The 23009-nt window shown below is 27.1% G+C and overlaps 1 protein-coding gene across 1 annotated transcript in view; it reads right to left on the bottom strand.

Annotated features, from left to right (window-relative positions):
• LOC129314005 (receptor kinase-like protein Xa21) overlaps window positions 1–23009 on the bottom strand; it is a 63223-nt gene that overhangs the window by 5646 nt on the left and 34568 nt on the right. Inside the window, exons 5-6 of the mRNA XM_054957385.1 lie at window positions 20795–20866; window positions 18551–18841 (exon numbers count right to left, since the gene is read on the bottom strand). Of these exons, the coding sequence (XP_054813360.1) occupies window positions 18551–18841; window positions 20795–20866 (363 nt within the window). The remainder of the gene's footprint in view (window positions 1–18550; window positions 18842–20794; window positions 20867–23009) is intronic.

Here is a 23009-nt window from a genome sequence, read left to right as displayed (position 1 = left end):
AGACATGGACTTGGAAGGGAAAATCTTCATAGAATCATCAAGAACACTATTATATGATTGCCTATACTTTTTAGCCTAGGAAACAGGGGTAAACAAAGTAAAGAATTCTCGTGCAAGTGAACCACTAATCTAAAAATATAGTTAAGTTGTCAATTTTGACAGTAACGCATCATGAGCTGTTGGAACTATAGTTAAGTTTTCAATGTTAGTTAAGTCAAAATTATTACAACCAAAATAGAAATAGCTGAAAATTTTTATTGCATATAACAACATCATATATCTGTTCTTTCTAAACATTGGCTTCCCAAGTTAGCATCCCTAAAATTAAGATTTTTTATTCACAAAGAATTATTACAATAAGAATTTCATAAATGCTCAAACTTATTGATACCTTGTAATAAAACAAAGGTGAAAATGAAAAATAAAATGCATCTCGTTCATAGTAATTCTTAGAAAATAATATAAAAATGTTGCAAATAAAAACATAATATGAAGAAAAAGAACTCAAATGCTGTAGAAGAGAAGACATCCTAACCAATATCACTAAAATTAACAATAACTAAAGTCTCTTTTTAGCTAACCAAAACTAAAGTAATTTTATGCATAAAGAATTATAGACATAGGATATTTTGCACATGCACAAATATACTAACCCAAGAATTTTAGTAAGAATTAAATATTATGGTCAGTTCTTTTGAGAGTATTTTTATAAATTTTGAGATAAATCTATCAAGAAAAATTGGTTGTTGAATGGAAACTCTGCTGGTAGCCTATTACAAGGTTGTGTGTTCAAATTCTTGTTGTGAAAGAAAAGGAATTTTATTCTTTTTTTATTTAGCCTTGAGAAATTATTATATTTGTTGGACACCCAAGTGTTGCAAATTGCACAACACAATTCTTGTCCATATGGAAACATGAATCTAAATATGCAGTTGAGGGATCTAAAGCATGATGATCAAAGATAGTGAAGATGTAAATTTAAAAAAATATCAGTTTGTGGAGTATTAATTGAATCAAAGTAAAAAAAAAAAAAACTCAACACACCTTTCTAGGCATTAAAATAATAATTATGTTTGAAGCCAAAAAAAAAGGTAGAAATGAATTTAAACTAAAAAACAAGGGAAATTTTATTAACACATGTTCACTGCACTACTATTCACTTTTTTTTCACAAAATGGTTTTCCGAACACACGTAAGAACCTTCTTGAGGCATGTCCTAATTAGCATGAGCTAATCAAATGAGTGTCAAGGCAATATTCTTGCACATGATTTTTCCTGGAAATATAATTTCTTGCCATGTGCAGAGTAATTCAAAAAAAAAAAAAACAGAGAGCTTGTTTTAGTACTGATGGATGATAAGATATCCTAAAAACAAAAATGAGTAGCACTTACATATTTTGTTAAAGAAGTGCTTTGATTCAGTAAAAATAAGATAAAGGTTTCCCATTTTATCTAAGCAAGAAATATATCCCAAAGAATATATAATACCACAAGATAGATTAAAGTACAGGAAATTTGAATAATAAAAATTGGAACATTGTCTTGTCAATTTTTTTTTTCCCGCCAACAACTCGCTAGCCAGAGGCATGAAAAAAAAAGTAATATAACCAGATAGATTGCAAAAAAAATAAATGATATACGTTTTATGTATAATGTACAGGTTAGATACGAAATTCACAATTTTAAAATATTATACTTCTTTGTTAAAACATTTAAATCTATCTGAAAAATAAGGATGGCTTTTTTGGCTTTTACATATTCTCGTTTACTCCTCAACTATTAATACAGATTTTGTTGATCATTGCATAACTTAAAAAAAAAAAAATTAAACTATGCGTATAGTGATGCTTCACATTTTCAATTTTGTTTTGGGTGAAATCACATATTTAATTTTAGATAAAAAGAATTTTTCAAGATTGTATTATTCATTTGGCAAACTAAAAGCTATAGGTTTAACTAGTAAACTTAAACTTGTTTTTATGTCTGGCCGAAAAACTTTTATCTCAATTATTTAATAACTATGATAATGATTGGACATTTACACTACTTCAACATTAATATATAAATCAATATATACACACGTTTCAAATATTATCTCAAATTTTGAAATTCCAATGAGGGTCTAAATAATAATTATGTAAATAATAACTTTCACTTCAGAGAAACTTTATATAAAAAGATTATATATTCAACATCATTCAAAAATTCTAATTTTGTTTAATTTTGTTTAGATTTTTTCTCAAAAATTGGCTTTCCAAACAAGCAACAAAGAACGACTCCTGAGATTAAGGAAAGAGAAGTCAAAAGAAGATAAGATAACAAAAATAGTAAAGAAGATGTTGAGATAGAGCTACAAATTAAAGACATAGACAACCCATAATCGGATAGCTCAAATTAAAAGGAAAATCTTCATAGAATTGATTATTGAAAAATAAATAGAAGAAAAAGAAACTATTGAGAGAGTTAAATGAAAAGAGCACGGATTGGAAGGATAAATCTTCATGTAATCAATAACACTATCGCATGCTTACCTCTGTTTTGAAGTCCAAAAAACAGAGTAATACAATTCTATAATATTTGATGGACACCAAAGTTTTGTAAATTTCACAACACAATTCATGTGCATGTAAGCCACAATTCTAAATGTGTAACCGAGGGCTCTAAAGTACAACGATCAATGATGGTGAAGATATAAATGTAAATAATGCCTTTCTCATTGCTTGCAAGAGCATGAGAAGGTAGAAAGCAAGAAATAGATAATGATGGGGTTGTGATGTGAATGTGTTCATATTTTTAAATTTGGAAGATCACCCAAAATTCCTTAGGATTATTGCTTGTCATATGATTAAAGAACTCAAATGAAAAGGACAAAAAAAAAAAAAACATTTTTCTAGTGGTGCTAATAAATTTATTTTAAAATCTAAAAAATACTAAAAAATATAAATATTATATTTTTCTTAAGGCATACCTTGTAAGTTATTCTCACTGAGGTCTAACATTTGAAGCATATTCAAACTCCCAATTGCTTTGGGAATATCTCCTATAACTTAAAAATACAATTTTGCAAGGAAAAAAAACTTGTACATAATATATTTTAGCATCATAATAAAGCTGTTATCTTAAATACCAACAACGATTAATGATGACATGATCGAATGAAAAGATACGTCTTAAAAAATTGGAATAGAACAGCCATTTTAATCGGTTGAACTGGAACCACCTCTTGGCTCGTTCCAGTACGATAGTCAAAAGTGGACACTGAGTGAATTGATCAATGACTGAAAAAGTGATATAATGTTACAAATGAATTCTTACTTAATGCATGATGTGGTTAATTATTATGCATTACTAAAAAAAAATCAACAGCCAAAAATTTTGAAGTCTCTGCCTTTCCTACGCCTTTGCCCTACACCTCAAATATAAACAAATCTTAGCACTATGCATTGAGGAATATGCTTACCTCTTTTTTTCAGCCCATAAAATAGAGATGTTGATTCTGGTTTATGGGGATTAAAGTTTTCTATTTTCCAATTTATTAATTCTTGTTTACAGTTTAAGGAAAACAACTGATATGGAAATTTTATATTTTAATTGGTGTAGATGTTAACATTGTCACCCTAGTGATTATGTTCCAACTGACAAAAGAAGAACAAAAAGGAATGAAATGATCGATAGTACTAAACTATCATTTACGAATAGTATATAAAATTTCCAATGCATCTTTATGTTGCCAAAGAACTAATTAAAACCCAAAAATGAAGTCATATCAAAAGTGAAAATGAATAAAACATAATATACTAAACAAATGGTATTAGACAAAAAACTTTCTTGATACCAAGAGACAAATTTTGTAATTTTAAAGTTTCATGAAACGTGTTAAAATGATGCAATATAACTTTGAGATAATTGACAATATAAAAAATAAAAATAAAAACAAGACTACTAACTTGTATTCCATGAGAAGATAGTGCTATAAGTGAGGGAGTTAACTAGAACATGCAAAATCATTTTAAATGTGCCTCTAGTAAACTTGCAAAAACTAAAAACCCCTTTTGTAAATTCAACGGAAAAAAATAAACATTATATTTAAAAATAAAAAGACATGCAGTTCAATATAAATTAAATATCTTCAATCCTAACACAATTCATAAGCCAAATATATCATATTGGCTTTTTATACAATATATATTATATATGGATAAATTTTGATAAAAAAAATAATATGTCATTTAAATTTCACTTATATTGAACTTTATCACTGCACTGAATGTTGTTGAGCAATTTTTCAAAAAAAATATAACATCCAAAAGACTATCTATAAAACATTTAAAGGACATTATGTTAATGTCTTTCTAAAATAAAAATACTTAGTAAGTACATGTATATTTTAAGATATACCAGTTCAATTTTTAGTTTGTACAAATAGATTTATCCATGCAATGTATAGAAAGAAGTTATGTTGTAGTGCAATTGAACTAAGAAAATCAATGATAATTTTATTAACACTTTGATATCTTTGATATGAAATATGAACACATTTTGAACGTTGCCTCACATCTAGAATTCTAGCAATAGTATCAAAAACCATTAATTATACAAGAATTTAGATTGACCAATTAACGAAATTTAAAATTGGAATTACAGTTAATATGTTGGTAGCTAGCATAGAGTGGTGACATAATCTAATAGAAAATGTGAATTATGTTGCTAATCCTACTGTAAAACTTTTGTAGTGCCACTTTGTGGTTCATTTTATCCGACTTTAAAACTAAAGTATTTCAATAAGTATCTAGTTCTAATCAATGTTTGCAAATAGTAATTAAAAAGAATCATTCATATAGAAAAATAGAAGTTCTAGAACACACACAATTGTATAACTAAAAGGAAAAATTGGTAGAGAATATATATATATATATATATAGACACACACACGCTGATAAAACAACTAAAGAGCGAAAAAATGTAGTAGCTATAACATCATAATTTGATGAAAAATTACCTGGTATATTGCTGGGAAAAAAATTAATGCTTAAAGATATAAAATTTAAATTTGTCATTCAGCAAGTATATTGAGAATATCTTCTATGTATTTGATAAAGATATAAGAAAAGTTTCTAATGCTCCAAGTGTTCATGTATGGTAAATCATTTTTAACAAATCTAACTTTTAAAATTTAGAAGAAATGTTTCGGGATCATCCTTTTAATTTTCTATAAACTTTACTGTCAAACTTTTGTAGTGCCACATATTATTTAGGGTTCATTTTATCCGACTTCAACTAAAGTATTTCAATAAGTCTTTAGTTCTAATCATTGTTTGCAAATAGTAATTAAAAAGAATCGTTCATATATAAAAACAGAAGTTCTAGAACACACACAAATGTAAAACCAGAAGGAAAAATTGGTAGACAAACACACACACACACACACACACACACAGAGAAAACAACTAAAGAGGGAAAAAATATAGTAGCTATAACATCATAATTTGATGAAAAATTACCTGGTATATTGCTGGGAAAAAAATTAATGCTTAAAGATATAAAATTTAAATTTGTCACCCGGCAGTTATATTGAGAATATTTTCTATGTATTTGATAAAGATATATATTTGATAAAGATATAAGAAAAGTTTCTAATGCTCCAAGTGTTCATGTATGGTAAATCATTTTTAACAAATCGAACTTTTAAAATTTAGAAGAAATGTTTCAGGATCATCCTTTTCGTTTTCTATGAACTTTACCGTCAAACTTTTGTAGTGTCACATATTATTTAGGGTTCATTTTATCTGACTTCAATTAAAAGATTTCAATAAGTCTCTAGTTCTAATCATTGTTTGCAAATAGTAATTAAAAAGAATCATTCATATATAAAAACAGAAGTTCTAGAATACACACAAATGTATAACCAAAAGGAAAAATTGGTACAGAAATATATATATATATATATATATAGATAACACTGAGAAAACAACTAAAGAGGGAAAAAATATAGTAGCTATAACATCATAATTTGATGAAAAACTAACTGGTATATTGGTGGGAAAAAATTAATGCTTAAAGATATAAAAATTAAATTTGTCACCCAGCAGTTATATTGAGAATATTTTCCATGTATTTGATAAAGATATAAGAAAAGTTTCTAATTCTCCAAGTTGTTCATGCATGGTAAATCATTTTTAACAAATCTAACTTTTAAAATTTAGAAGAAATGTTTCGGGATGATCCTTTTCATTTTCTATAAACTTGTTAAAGAACAACTTGAAGGCCCTTACTTCTAGGGGACATATATATTTATATGATAGAGCCCATGAATGAACTTTCTCAAAAAAAGGCACAAATACGATAAAAAGTTACACATTATGTGATTATGATTAGTTGAAAGTGCACCTTCAATATTATTTTCAACAAGGTCTAGCCCTTGAAGTTTTGTCAAGTTTCCAATATTCCTTGGTATTTGGCCAGACAACTTGTTAGCATCTAGATGTATAATTTTCAAGTTTGTGAGGTCACCAATTGTTTGATGAATATTTCCTGCAATATGATAATAAAAAACCCACATTATTATGAATTCTCATGTATGAGATTATGATAAAAGGAAAATAAGTAACAAACATAAATTTATGAATGCGTTTTTTAAAGTATTGTGATTATGATATAATAACTCTTGAATTTTGTATTTGAAAGAAACCAAAGTCCGGAAAAATAATGAAGCTCTTAAATCATACAAAATTTTGTTATATATAACCTATAATTCGAGCTCTATTGTTACCTGTCACAAAACAATTCATTAGCATAAACATACAAAATATGAAATTGTACTCATTTATTATTGTGCATAAATGATTAGATAAATACAAAAAAGGTGCATTGTTGCGTACTTGCATTGTTCTGTGCAAAGGTGGGGGAGAGAGAGTGATATAAATGATTAGATTCATTGCGTCCTTGATGTGTGAAAAATAAATTGAAGAAAAAGAAACTATTGAGAGATCCAAAAGAAAAAAAAGCATGGGTTAGAAGGGGAAATCTTCATTGAATCATCAATAACAGTATTATATTATTACCTATACTTTTTAGCCCAGAAAACAGATGTAAACAAAGTAAAGAATTCTTGTGCATGTGAGCTACTAATCTGAATGTATAGTTAAGTTGAAAGTTTTGACAGTATGGCATCATGAGCTGTTGGGTGCATAGTTAAGTTTTCAATGTTAGTTAAGTCAAAATTATTACACCAACAAAAATAGAAATCACTGAAAAATTTTATTGCATATAACAACATCATATCTCAATCTTGTCTAAGAATTGGCTTCCCAAGCCAGCATCCCTAAAATTAAAAATAACCAAATTTTATGCATAAAGAATTATTGCGACAGGAAATTTCACAGATGCACAAACTTATTAATACCTTGTAATAAAACAAAAGGTGAAAATGAAAAATAAAGTGCATCTTTTTCATAGTAATTCTTAGAAAATAATCTAAAAATGTTGCGAATAAGAACATAATATGAACGAAAAGAACTCAAATGCAACAGAAAAGAAGACATCCTAACCAATGTCACTAAAATTAAAAATAACTAAAGTCTCTTTTTTAGCTAACCAAAACTAAAGTATTTTTATGAATAAAGAATTATAGCATAGGATATTTTGCACGTACACAAATGTAATAATAACACAAAAAATTTAGTAAGTATTAAATTTTATGTTAAGGTATTTTAAGAGTATTTTTATAAATTTTGATGTAAATTTGTCAAGAAAAATTGGGGGTTCAATGGAAACTCTGCTGGCAGCATATCATGAGGTTCTTGTTCAAATCCTTGTTGTGAAAGAAAAGGAATTTTAATTTATTTTTTTGATTCAGCCTTGAGAAATTACTATATTTGATGGACACCAAAGTGTTGCAAATTTCACAACACAATTCTCGTGCATTTGGAGCCATACATCTGAATATGTAGTTGAGGGATCTAAAGTATAATGATCAAAGATAGTGAAGATGTAAATAAAAAAATATTTAAGTTAGTGGAGTATTAATTGAATCAAAATAGAAAAAATACTAATGCTTACCTTTCAAGGTATTAAAATTGTAATTATGTTTGAAGCAAAAAAAAAAGGTAGAAATGAATTTAAACTAAAAAAATGAGAGAGATTTTACTAACACATCTTCGCTGCATTATTATTCATATATATATATATATTGCACAAAATGGTTTTCCAAACATGTATGGAGCATGTTCTAATTAGCATGAGTTAATCAAATGGTTGTCAAGACATTATTCTTACACATGATTTTTCATGTAAATATCATTTCATGCCATGTGCATTGTAATTCGGAAAAAAAAAAAAGAGCTCATTTTAGTACTGATGCGTAATAAGATATCGTAAAAACAAAAATGAGTAGCACTTACATATTTTGTTAAAGAAGAGCTTTGATTCAATAAAAATAAGATAAAGGTTTCCCATTTTATCTAAGCAAGGAATATATCCCAAGGAATATATAATACTACAAGATAGATTAAAGTACAAGAAATTTGAATATAAAAATTGGAACATAGTCTTGTCATCCCCCCCCCCCAAAATTCGCTAGATAGAGGCATGAAGAAAAAAGTAACATGACAAGATAGATTGCAAAAATATATAAATCAATATATACACACGTTTCAAATATTATCTCCAATTTTGTAAATAATAACTTTCACTTCAGAGAAACTTTATATAAAAAGATTATATATTCAACATCATTCAAAAATTCTAATTTTGTTTAGATTTTTTCTCAAAAATTGGCTTTCCAAACAAGCAACAAAGAACGACTCCTGAGATTAAGGAAAGAGAAGTCAAAAGAAGATAAGATAACAAAAATAGTAAAGAAGATGTTGAGATAGAGCCACAAATTAAAGACATAGACAACCCATAATCGGATAGCTCAAATTAAAAGGAAAATCTTCATAGAATTGATTATTGAAAAATAAATAGAAGAAAAAGAAACTATTGAGAGAGTTAAATGAAAAGAGCACGGATTGGAAGGATAAATCTTCATGTAATCAATAACACTATCGCATGCTTACCCCTGTTTTGAAGTCCAAAAAACAGAGTAATACAATTCTATAATATTTGATGGACACCAAAGTTTTGTAAATTTCACAACACAATTCATGTGCATGGAAGCCACAATTCTAAATGTGTAACCGAGGGCTCTAAAGTACAACGATCAATGATGGTGAAGATATAAATGTAAATAATGCCTTTCTCATTGCTTGCAAGAGCATGAGAAGGTAGAAAGCAAGAAATAGATAATGATGGGGTTGTGATGTGAATGTGTTCATATTTTTAAATTTGGAAGATCACCCAAAATTCCTTAGGATTATTGCTTGTCATATGATTAAAGAACTCAAATGAAAAGGACAAAAAGAAAAAAAAAACATTTTTCTAGTGGTGCTAATAAATTTATTTTAAAATCTAAAAAATACTAAAAAATATAAATATTATATTTTTCTTAAGGCATACCTTGTAAGTTATTCTCACTGAGGTCTAACATTTGAAGCATATTCAAACTCCCAATTGCTTTGGGAATATCTCCTATAACTTAAAAATACAATTTTGCAAGGAAAAAAAACTTGTACATAATATATTTTAGCATCATAATAAAGCTATAAACTTAAATACCAACAACGATTAATGATGACATGATCCAATGAAAAGTTATGGTCTTAAACAATTAAACTGGACCAGCCATTTTAATCGGTTGAACTGGAACTAGCTCTTGGCCCATTCCAGTACAATGGTCAAAAGCGGACACTGAGTGAATTGATCAATGACCGAAAAAGTGATATAATGTTACAAATGAATTCTTACATAATACATGATGTGGTCAATTATTATGCATTACTAAAAAAACAAAATCGACAGCCAAATTTTGAAGTCTCTTTATCTTTCCCACGCCTGTGCCCTACACCTCAAGTATAAACTAATCTTAGCACTTTGTATTGAGAAATATGCTTACCTCTTTTTTCACATGAAATAGAGATCTTGATTCCGGTTTATAGGGACTAAAGCTTTCTATTTTCCAATTTATTAATTCTTGTTTACAATTTAAGGAAAACAACTGATATCGAGATTTTATATTTTAATATTGGTGTAGATATTAACATTGTCACACTAGTGATTATGTTCCAACTGTCAAAAGAAGAACAAAAAAGGAATGAAATGATCGATAGTACCAAACTATCATTTACTAATAGTATATAAAATTTCCAATGCATCTCTATGTTGCCAAACAATTAATTAAAACCCAAGAATGAAGTCATATCAAAAGTGAAAATGAATAAAACATAATATACTAAACAAATGGTATTAGACAAAAAACTTTCTTGATACCAAGAGACAAATTTTGTAATTTTAAAGTTTCATGAAACGTGTTAAAATGATGCAATATAACTTTGAGATAATTGACAATATAAAAAATAAAAATAAAAACAAGACTACTAACTTGTATTCCATGAGAAGATAGTGCTATAAGTGAGGGAGTTAACTAGAACATGCAAAATCATTTTAAATGTGCCTCTAGTAAACTTGCAAAAACTAAAAACCCCTTTTGTAAATTCAACGGAAAAAAATAAACATTATATTTAAAAATAAAAAGACATGCAGTTCAATATAAATTAAATATCTTCAATCCTAACACAATTCATAAGCCAAATATATCATATTGGCTTTTTATACAATATATATTATATATGGATAAATTTTGATAAAAAAATAATATGTCATTTAAATTTCACTTATATTGAACTTTATCACTGCACTGAATGTTGTTGAGCAATTTTTCAAAAAAAATATAACATCCAAAAGACTATCTATAAAACATTTAAAGGACATTATGTTAATGTCTTTCTAAAATAAAAATACTTAGTAAGTACATGTATATTTTAAGATATACCAGTTCAATTTTTAGTTTGTACAAATAGATTTATCCATGCAATGTATAGAAAGAAGTTATTTTGTAGTGCAATTGAACTAAGAAAATCAATGATAATTTTATTAACACTTTGATATCTTTGATATGAAATATGAACACATTTTGAACGTTGCCTCACATCTAGAATTCTAGCAATAGTATCAAAAACCATTAATTATACAAGAATTTAGATTGACCAATTAATGAAATTTAAAATTGGAATTACAGTTAATATGTTGGTAGCTAGCATAGAGTGGTGACATAATCTAATAGAAAATGTGAATTATGTTGCTAATCCTACTGTAAAACTTTTGTAGTGCCACTTTGTGGTTCATTTTATCCGACTTTAAAACTAAAGTATTTCAATAAGTATCTAGTTCTAATCAATGTTTGCAAATAGTAATTAAAAAGAATCATTCATATAGAAAAATAGAAGTTCTAGAACACACACAAATGTATAACCAAAAGGAAAAATTGGTATAGAAATACACACACACACACACTGAGAAAACAACTAAAGAGGGAAAAAATATAGTAGCTATAACATCATAATTTGATGAAAAATTACCTCGTATATGGCTTGGAAAAAGATTAATGCTTAAAGATATAAAATTTAAATTTGTCACACGGCAGTTATATTGAGAATATTTTCTATGTATTTGACAAAGATATAAGAAAAGTTTCTAATGCTCCAAGTGTTCATGTATGGTAAATCATTTTTAACAAATCTAACTTTTAAAATTTAGAAGAAATGTTTCGGGATCATCCTTTTAATTTTCTATAAGCTTGTTAAAGAACGACTTGAAGACCGTGACTTCTAGGGGACATATATATTTATATAATATAGCCCGTGAATGAACTATCTCAAAAAATAGCACAAATATGATAAAAAGTTACACGTTATGCGATTATGATTAGTTGAAAGTGCACCTTCAATATTATTTCCATCAAGGGCTAGCCCTTGAAGTTTTGTAAAGTTTCCAATATTCCTTGGTATTTGGCCAGACAACTTGTTAGCACCTAGATATATGATTTTCAAGTTTGCATGGTCACCAATTGATTGAGGAATATTTCCTGCAATGTGATAATAAAAAAATCACATTATTATGAATTCTCATGTATAAGATTATGATAAAAGAAAAATAAGTAACAAACATAAATTTATGAAGGCTTTTTTTAAAGTTAGTGTGATTATGATACAATAACTTTGAATTTTGTATTTAAAAGAAACCAGAATACGAAAAAATAATGAAGCTCTTAAGTCATGCAAAATTTTGTTATATATGACCTCTAATTTGAGCTCTATTGTTAACTGTCACAAAACTACTCATTAGCATAAATATACAAAATTAGTGCATGTTTCTTTCAAGGAATACCTGAAAGAAAAAAAGCTCATATATACATTTCAAGGAACTGAAATTGTAATTATGTTTTAAGCAATAAAAATAGTAGAAATGAATTTAAACTGAAAAATAAGAGAAATTTTATTGACACCGTTTCACTGTGCTAATATTCATATATTTTTCCCCCAAAAAACAATGGTTTTTCGAAACATGTAAAAGCCTTCTTGAGACATGTTATAAACATTATCGGTTAATCGAATGACATATGGTCAAAGCATTATACTAGTAAGTTTGAAATTTCTATGATGCACCTTTTAATTAATAAAAAAGCATTTTAGAACCTTTGGTAAACTATATTCAACAGAGTTAAAAATTAAATTATAGTCTATATTTTGGAAATTATGGGGTGGTTTCAGTAATTAAAGATCAATGAATATATTTTCTCTAAAAATGAATCATAAATAATATGATCATAAATAATATGAAAAGTTTCTAACAAAATATAATATCAAAACTCACAAAACATTTTGAATAAAATCTTACATATATAAACAAGGGAAAATTAATTTTGTTCCTGTAGTTTCATTGAGTTTGAAACTCAATCTCTATGCTCTAATTCATCACAATTTGGTCCTTATACTTTCCTTAATCTCTATTCAAAACACTTTTTAATATTTTTATAAACTCAATCTCTATGCTCTAATTCATCACAATTTGGTCCTTATACTTTCCTTAATCTCTATTCAAAACACTTTTTAATATTTTTAATTACTGTAACTGCCATGTAGGATGAGTTATAAGGGACTAATTTATTTTCTAAAAAATAAGGATGGATGGAAATAACAGATGAAAGTTTAATGACTAAATCATGACGAGTTAAAGTATAAAGACTAAATTGCAAACATAGAAACTACAAGGACTAAATAGTTAATTTTTCCTATAAAAATATAGAATTAGTAAAAATAATTATTATATAAAAAAGGATGAAAATAGTGTATTATACAATATTATATAAAAAATATGAATAAATTATTTACTTCATTGAATTTGTATAATTGCGATTCTTAAACAATTAAAATGGGAATTATTTTTATATTCTTTACAAAGTTCTTTATTTAAGTACTGTTGAAAAGTTAATATGCTGCTCATATTTTATATTGTTATATATTTGTATTCTTTTAGGTTTTATATTATTATACATCATCAATTATCTAATAGCATTTCTCTCAAATCATAAATTACTTTTAAAAATATCAATAATAAAAATTGAAAATTAAAAATTGAAATACAATAGTTTGTCTGTGAGTGTGTGTAATTAAAAAAACTCCCACCCACCTCTGATTAATTCTAACTTCATCCCTGATAACCTGAAAATATAGTTATCTTTTAAAAATATTTTTTTCATGACATTCATAAAATTCTTGCGGCTGAAAAGTTGTTGGTTGGATAGATTGATTACATTGTAGGGTAATACAAATCCTAAAATTATGCAGAATTATAACGACTATAGAGAGATGGATAGTAAATAATTTAACTCATGGCACACAAAAAAAAGCCTTAAAAACCCATGACAAATGTTTCATTAATTTATATACGTCATATGTTTTGTTCAGATAAAGCCCGATATATACCACATGGCCGCACTAATCAATCTATACAGCATCACTACAATAGAAAATAACTAAAGACTTATTTTTATGCATATAAATAATTATTGAAACAAGAAATTTCACGAATACATAAACTTATAACCAAAAAATGTGAAAAATGAACAATTAAGTACATATTGTTCATAAACTTACATTTAATGTCGTATTAAAAGTTAAATTTTGTTAAACTATAGGGATTGAAGTTCTATATTTTTTATTTTTTTGATTCTTGTTTACAATTTAAATGGAACAAGTGAGATGGAGACTTCAAATTTTAATATTGATATTCATATTATCACTCAAAAAGTACATTTCAACTCTAATATAATAAACTGTATTTTGACCAGAAAAGCATTGTTATTCATGAGATTAGAGAACAAATTTTGGCGGCATATCTTTTTTTTCCTCACTCCAACTGGAGTTTTCTTTGTTCCAAACTAACCAAATGCTGATCCACATGACATCCTAACTAGTATCCCTAAAATTAAAAATAACTAAATGCTTATTTTTATGCATAAAGTATTGTAGAAGAAGAAAATTTCACACATACACAAATTTATAAACAAAAGAAAAAATAGGAAGAGAAGATGCTTATTTTTCATAGTAATAATGATAAAAAAACTAAGAAAAGAAAATATAAAAGCTAGCATATCATATATTGGAAAAAAAAAATATCTTGTAAATTATTATGATCAAGATGTAAATTTTGAAGTATTGCCTACTTTCCAATGCCTTCTAGTATATGGCCTGAAAGAAAAATTAACAATAAAATTTTATCAAAAAAGAAAAAAGAAAAATTAACATCCTGGAATAGACAAAATGGCTAGCCCCCTGTCAGGATGAGAGCGTATCAGAGAGCTAAGGAAGAGGAACACGGCAACCCGCCGCTATTCTGTTCTGATTAATCCATCTCCCACGCAAGCCTCAGAAAGCAACTTTGCGCTTTACTTTGCTGATTAGATGGGAAATTTTGCAAGAAGAGGAAATATCAAAGATACGTGCTGAAGAAACAGAGAAGGTGCTGACCGAGCAAGTCTTCAATCTTGACTCGTTACAAGTTAATTTGTTCCTATTTTTTATCAAACTCCTCTTGATTTTTTGGTGGTTAAAATTGATTTCTTCTACTTTTGGTGTGAAAAATTCATATGTTATCGTTACTTCATATGTTGAGAATTACATGTTTATATGCCTTATTGCTCTTTGTGCATTTTGTTTACCAAACCATCGAGTGTCATATATATAATGTTGAACAATTTGGGTTATTGTGATTGCTATCTTGGTGTTCGTCTTTGCTGCAACTTGGGGTCTGTAATGTACAGAAAGGGAATCTAAATTCATGGTACTAGCTTGTTTCATAAATGATAACTTTTGTTCTGGTAAGATCTTGTTTGGCAGACAACTTTGAGGATTTTTTTATATCTTATTTGCCTAGTTAAGTATTCTGACTTTTAAGAGCTGGTTGTGAAGCATTCTGTCTTCCTAACAGCTCACTTTGTTGATTTTTTTTTCTATTTGTACTTAGGGGATCCTGAGTTGAATTTTTGTATCTATATTACTCTCCATGTTGGTTTGATGTCTAAAATTTTCATGATTTTTGGAGCCCATTTGCATGGTCAAATATGCTGGTTTTTGGGACTGGTCTTGGAAAGCTTTCCTTCCTGATTTGTATATTTTTATGTGCTGATGCAGAGGTGACTTTAAGCTATTAAGTACGCAAACAAAAAAATGTGGTCGCAAAGATAACTGCATGCCTCCATATATGTGGTCTATATTAGTTAAGAAATTAAAGGCTGGGAATCATCTAAGATTGCCAACGTTCTATGAAGTATCAGTTATATTGACCAATAACAATAATTAAAAAAAAAAAAGAACAAGGAACTCAAAACTGCACACATAAAGGAACACATATTACATTTGTGTAGTGGCGGCAAGAAGTGGTTACATAATCTAATTAGAAATTTGCATTTGCAATTATATTGCTTGTGTAGATATTAGCATCAGAGAATTTAACTTTTAGACATATAATACTTGAGCATGACAACACTTAAAAAAACAATATTACAAGATGACGTTTTAAAAGAAATCACTTTAGTAGAAAAATGGGTATAAATTTACTCAAAACAAAAAGTTGAGTTTCACAAAATGTTTGTGAAACAAATGCTTTATGCTGAATCAATAACTTCTCTAGTAGCACACAAATTGTAAAGAATTAGCTGTATTCTAACTGTAAGCTTTTGAGCTCTTTGCATTGTATGGCAGAGCTCTAGATAATTAATTATTCTTTTGAAGATATAGAATTTGAAAATTTAGAAGTCTATGACACATTCTTCTTTTTTTTTTTTGTGAAATTACATTCAATTTTAGATGAAAGGAATTTCAATATTATTCAATGAACAAACTGAAAATATTATACTATATTTTGATAAAGGTGTACCTTGTAAATTATTTACACTGAATTCTACCTCTTGGAGCATATTCAGATTTATTGGCAGTATTCGTGAGCTTACTGTCTAAGAGCTCATAATTTTGAAATCTCAATTAAGACTAATTTCTTTAAGATTATTTATTAACATTATGGTCCAAAAATCCTAAATGAATGAAACAAGATATAAGAAAAGCATTGCAGTTGTTTCTAATTATGCAACGAAAACCATTTAAAAAATATGACAGTAACGTATAATGAGTTGTTGAAAGCAACTCATTATTGTTTTCAGAAAATTATTATGTGCGTTGATGTGTGAAAGCATTACATCTGAATCCTCTGTTAGTTTTGTGATACATATAGGTGTGCCCTTTTTATTTGTAGTTGAGGTGATGCTAGCAGAAAGCTAAAAAAAAAAAAGAAGAAGAAGTAAAGTATTCAAAATTTCGGTGTTGTTTCTTTTTTCTGTTTTAAGGAATACACAAAACTCTTTATGTAATTCATTCAAACAAAAATTATATTCTGGTATTTTTTTTAAGTTGTTGAATAGATCTGCAAATTTTTAACAGTAATTTTTTATTTAAATAAAAATTTATGATGAACATTTTTGAAGTATTTTAAAAAACAAATTCCCTGTTACTCAGAGCAATTGCACAAAAAAGCATATAAAAAGTAATGCGTGCATACGCAGAAGTTAGCACATCATAATTTATTGGCACTAATTAAGATATAAGTATTGAAGCATAGTCAAATTTCAATGCATCTTGGTATATGAAAGAAGATGCACACTTAAAGACATACACTTTTGAATATATAGTTCATTAAAATTAAGTTTTTAAGAAATTAAAGTATAGAAAATTTGAATATAAAAATTGCAGCATGTCTTGTCTTTAGTGTGTAGATCCACTATATATATAATTTTTTATTTAAAAAATCCTCTACTTCATATGAAATATTTCATGGAAAGTGCTGACAAAAATTATGATGTTATTATTCACCAAAAAAAAAAGTGAGAAGGAAAAATTAGTAATTATTATAATTTGTTGATTACGGTCTATTGTCAAAGCATAATGCACGACACGTGAAAGAGGATCCCCTACCGTGTCATTTGCACACAACTTTCCTTTCCAGCATTACACACTCTCTCTATTATTATTATTATTATTATTATTATTATTATTATTATTATTATTTTTGCTGAAAACATTCCACACTCTTAACATCACAAGTTATATGCAGCCAGAAAAAATAATATAACTAAATAGAATATATTTCTTTACATAACTTGAATAGTAAAATAAATTTTTAAAATGTTATACTTATTTTCTCAGCACGTAATAAGCTAACTAAGAGAAAACTATGGCATTTGGGTTATATATATAAATATATTCTTTAATCTTTTAAAATACATTTTATTGAGCTTCGCGTGGCTTCAAAAATATTTAAGAATGAACGTTGAAGGTCCACAAGAGTCCCTCACAATTATCATGTTTTCTTCAAAATAATGTTGGTTGGAAATTATGGAGATGGATAAAAATTTTATAAAAATAGAAGGAAAAAAAAAACATTTGTGCTTGTTTTGTATTGAACTTTACTAAAAGATACGAGAAAACATTACAGGATTAGAAAAAGTTTAGAAAGCTCGATAAAATATATATAGAAATATGAAAGAATAAACAATTGTATAAAGATGGAGCAATATCTTCTATATTTTTAGGTTATATGAAAACCCCAATAAAACATATAAAAATTTAAAACAAATATAAAAATTATAACAAAAACTCAAATATCTCACCTATTATAAGCAGGATTTAAATACTGAAAGTAGAATATTCTATAGATTTGTAATTTAGCATCTAGTCATATTATGTTTTTCAAACTGCTACTATGACATTTGTAAAGATTGTGTACAAAAAGACATTCATTGGTGTAGTGGCCAGAGAAGACTTAAAATAACTAAAGCATAGTCAGGTTTCTAAGCTTTTTGATATGAAGCCAAAACTCTTATTAAAAGGTAAACTTAAAATAAAATCTGCCTTGTGATATCACCACTTTGTTTAGGAATGCATTTGGCAATATAGCAACAAAACAAAAAGTACTAACTGTTATTGCAATCATTAAAGTGCAATTAAAATATATTGGCAAAGAAATTAAAGTTGGTGATTTAAAATAGTGGGCCGGTAGCAAATACCTGTAAAAGAGTTGTATTCTAATTGTAAGTCTTCGAGCTCTTTGCATTGTATCCAATTGGATGGGAGGGCTCCAGATAATGCATTTTCTTGAAGATATAGCCCTTGTAATTTTGGAAGTCCATGACATACACTTGAGGGAATACTTTCGGACAAATCATTCCAGCTTAAATCAATCACTTGTAACTCTGAAATATTGAAGATATTTGATGGTATTTGGCCAGAAAGCTTATTTCCATCCAAATATAGAAGCTTTAGATTTTGGAGATGGCCAATCTCTCTTGGAATATCTCCTGCAATATTATTTGATGAAGAAAAGAAAAATAAAACTAAATGAGGTAGAGAATTAAACATGGAGATGTATTGTAAATAAATACTCATTGCTGTATAAATACAAATATAAAATATAAATGCAAAGGCAGTTCCATTTTAATATATCGTGCAAGAGATTCTCAAGGAATGTATGATTAATATATTTATTTTAATTAAAAACATTTAATCATCACAAACATATCATAAATTCATAGTGTGATAATTAATTAGTAGAGTCATCAGAATTGTTTGTGATGATGCACAACGAACCCATGTGAAAAGAAGAAAAAAATTTGGTAGTAACTTCACTTGTGCTGAGCCTCTTTTATAAGTGTATATTGTATAGTTAAATAGGTGGATGTTGGCTTATATTTGACTAAATTTATTAATATTCCATACCTATTATAAGTAGGATTTAAAAACTCAAAGTACAATATTCTATAGATTTATAATTTAGTATCTTGGCAAATCACAATCAATATAATATATTTGCTAGACACAAAGTATTTAACTTTGATAAATTGATAGTCCTCAAGAATATATACTTGTTGCGTTATGGTTCAAAAATCCCAAATGACAGAAACAAATTCTAAGAAAAGCAATGTACTTGTTGTTTATGATATTGCAAAGAAAATAAATTGAAAAATATGACATGAATGCATTATGACTTGTTGGAAGTATTGTTAAGTTTCAAAATTATAATGATGCTTACAATAAAAAATATAGAAATAACTGAAAATTTTCATTGGATATCAACATATATCAGTTCTTTCAAAAAATTGTTTTCAAAAAATTAGCTTTCCAAATGAGAAGACATGTCCTAGCTAGCATTGATAAAATTAAAATAACTAAAGACTTACTTTTATGCATAAAGAATTATTGAAACAAGAAATTTTATGAATTCACAAAGTAATAATAGAACAAAAGATGAAAATAAAAAAATAAAATGCAATGTTGTTCTTAATTAGTAATGCTAAGAAAATCATCTAAAAGAAGAAGTAACTACTTAGAATATCATAATCTGAAAAAAAAAAATGAATTTAGATACTCCGGAAGAGAGGATGCCTTAACTAGCACCATTAAAATCAACAACAACTCAAGTCCTTTTTGAACCAACCAGAACTAAAGATTTTTATTTGTTTGAGTTTGTGCATCGTCCCTTAAATGATTACCATTTTATTTAAAATAAAATTCAAGGAATCATCCTTCAAACATGGCTTCTAAGTGATGTTGTCAAATGTAATTCCATATATACATTCATCACACACAAACACACATTAATATATGTGTGTGGAACTTTAGTTTTGTTCTAAAATATTTTGGAAATCACATAAAAAACAAGTGTGGGTAAAAATGATTGCAGAGATATCTCACGCATTTGCATGTATCATGATCCTCTAGCTACTAATAAAATGTCACAAAAAACTAATCCTCCAAGTTTTTGCAAGGGAACATATTTTTAGTACCTACACTATATATATAATGAAAGTGAACAAACTAATTAATCTCATACAAAATGATTTTACATAAACAAATTTTTATGCACAATGACAATATATAATGATAACATATAATGTTATAATAAAACTAAGGGTTAATATGAAATTTAAACTTTGAACTATAGGTCCAGGGGCAATTTGAATCATAAACTTTAAAAAGATGCATTTTAAACTCTAAAAAATTAAAGTGGGGGCAATTTTGCGGCTATCGTTAACTTTCAACAAACATTCAGCAAATTCATTTAGAGAAAATTGTACTTTAGGCCCCAAGTTAACATATGTTTGTTAAAAGTTAACACATACACAAATTTATTAAAATAAAAGATAAAGTAGGAAAAGAAAATGCATGGTTGTTCATAGTAATACAAAGAAAACAACTAAAGAGAGGAAAAAAACTATAGTAGCCAGAATATCATAATTGGATGAAAAAGTTACCTTGTAAACTATTATTTTCAAGACCTAGCACTTGAAGCAAGTCCAATTGTCCAATATCTTCTGGTATATCACCTACAAAAAAAAAAAATTAACGCTTAAAGATATTGAATTTGAATTGGTCACAGGTATATCTATTAATAATATTTCCCACGTATGTCATAGAGACACAAAAAAAGATAGCACATTAATCCTACGAGTGTCCATATATGATGAATCTTTTTAACAAGTCTAACAACACATGCAAATTATAATCAACATATTGTGCAGTAATTGTTTAAAAAATTTTACGTGGTTTTAACGTAACTACAAAAGAAATTCTATAAATCATCTGTAGTGACAAATTGTCTAGCTAGCTAAAAGAGGATGACAAAGAACATTGGATTATTTTATCTTAACCAATTTAAAAAATTATTATCAACAATATGTCATTGAAAAACAACAGTTACAGAATTATGAAACATTAATTTTCTCAAGGGAATTTTATTTGAACAAGGAAGCAAACGTTTGCAAAGCTGTTTTCATCAACACACAAAATGAGCTAACTTTAATAATTTGAATACCTGTAGAGGAGGGCAAGAAGTTGGAAAGGTAAATCTTTAAAAAAAATCAATAACAAGGAAAAAATGTGTTTTGGATATATGCAACATATTTTACCCATAAAAAGAGTAAATTATTTTTTATTTTATTTTTTAAATAGCTAAATAGATTTCATCACTGCCAAAAATTATATCATATAAAGTTTATAAATTTTTCACGGCTAAACAGAAATCATTAATGCCAAAAAAGTACCTAGAGATTTCAAAGGAATTATGCCATTGTGCCAGACCTGATTTTTTTTTTAATATTTTGATGGGATTTTATAGTCATTTTCCCAAGTTAATATGTTGTTAATATATTTATATATTTGTATTTCTAAGTTTTATATTTTCTTTTAGAAAGCTTAGGTGAGTTGGGTCTGGGGGCTCACCAAGACTAGGATAGGCCTCCTTCAAAAGTTACTTACAGATGTACTTACAAATCATCCAACAAGATATTGGTAAGTTTTATATTGTTATACACCCTCAATTATCTAATAACATTCCTCTCAAATTATAAAATTAGTAAATTACTTTTAGAAATATATATAATAAAATTTAAAAATGGAAATTCAAATATATACCATAATTTGTTTATATATCTATATATATTTTTAAAAAAAATCTCTTGTCTCTATCTTTGATTCTCATTTCAGCCCCAATTCAAAATGATGGAGATAGCTTAATAATTTGGTTATCTTTAGAAAATGTTTTTTTTTTCATGCCATCTAAAAAATTCTTGCGAGTGAAAAGCTATTAGCTGGATAAATTGATTACACATTTTAAGATCATTCGTAAGATGTTTGATTTATTTTAGTGGCGGGTCCATGTATGATATAGCTTGAACTTGTTCTTTTGGTATTTTATACCAACAATTAATTTTTGTTCAAATAAAGCCCAAGATATGCCATGCTACCACTCTAATCATTCTATAAATCCCAATCAGAATTTGATTTCTCACCCGCTTATTCCTCTTAATTAAAATTCTAATGATGTTTATAGCCAATAAGAGCAAAATTGACTGTCATTGATAAGTAACAAAATTGAATAAACCAACTTTGAATTAGACGTTGGATCCATCCAAATTTTACTTTCTGTTTACATATTAACATTATGCACTCTTTGTATTTTTTGGGTCCATTTGTTAAAGATTAAAAAATAAGTCATTATTAGATAATTTAGGGATTTGATAAAATAATTATTCTGTAAAAGTTTTATAAAAAGCAGACGTTATTTTATGTTTGGTTGCAATAATAAAGGATAATTATTATTTAGTTATTTTTAAATTCTTTATACTGTTTTATAAAAATAATTTATTATTTAATTATCTTAAAATCTTAGTATATCTTCTTGTATCCCACATTTTTAAAACATTCTCTCTCAAAGTAGTTACTTAAAATAATAAAAAAATTTTACTTTTCTATTATAATTGTTTTTAAAAATTTAAACAAAAATTGTTAAAATCACAAAATACTTTTTTCCAAAAAATTTATTTTTTTATAAAATAAGCTAAAACAAATAGGCCGTTTATCTCTTAAAATTGTTATAATTAAGTGTGGTAACCTAGAGCAGGCAATGAACCTAGGATACCCCAGGATATTGGATGGTCTAGTACCCAAAAAAAAAAAACCAAAAAGAGT

The sequence above is a fragment of the Prosopis cineraria genome, unplaced genomic scaffold, assembly GCF_029017545.1.
Source record: "Prosopis cineraria cultivar Desert tree isolate PC_DT_omini unplaced genomic scaffold, ASM2901754v1 PC6, whole genome shotgun sequence".
Classification (NCBI taxonomy): Eukaryota; Viridiplantae; Streptophyta; class Magnoliopsida; order Fabales; family Fabaceae; genus Prosopis; species Prosopis cineraria.
Note: the sequence above shows the minus strand (reverse complement) of the source record. Positions and strands in the feature narration are given on the sequence as shown.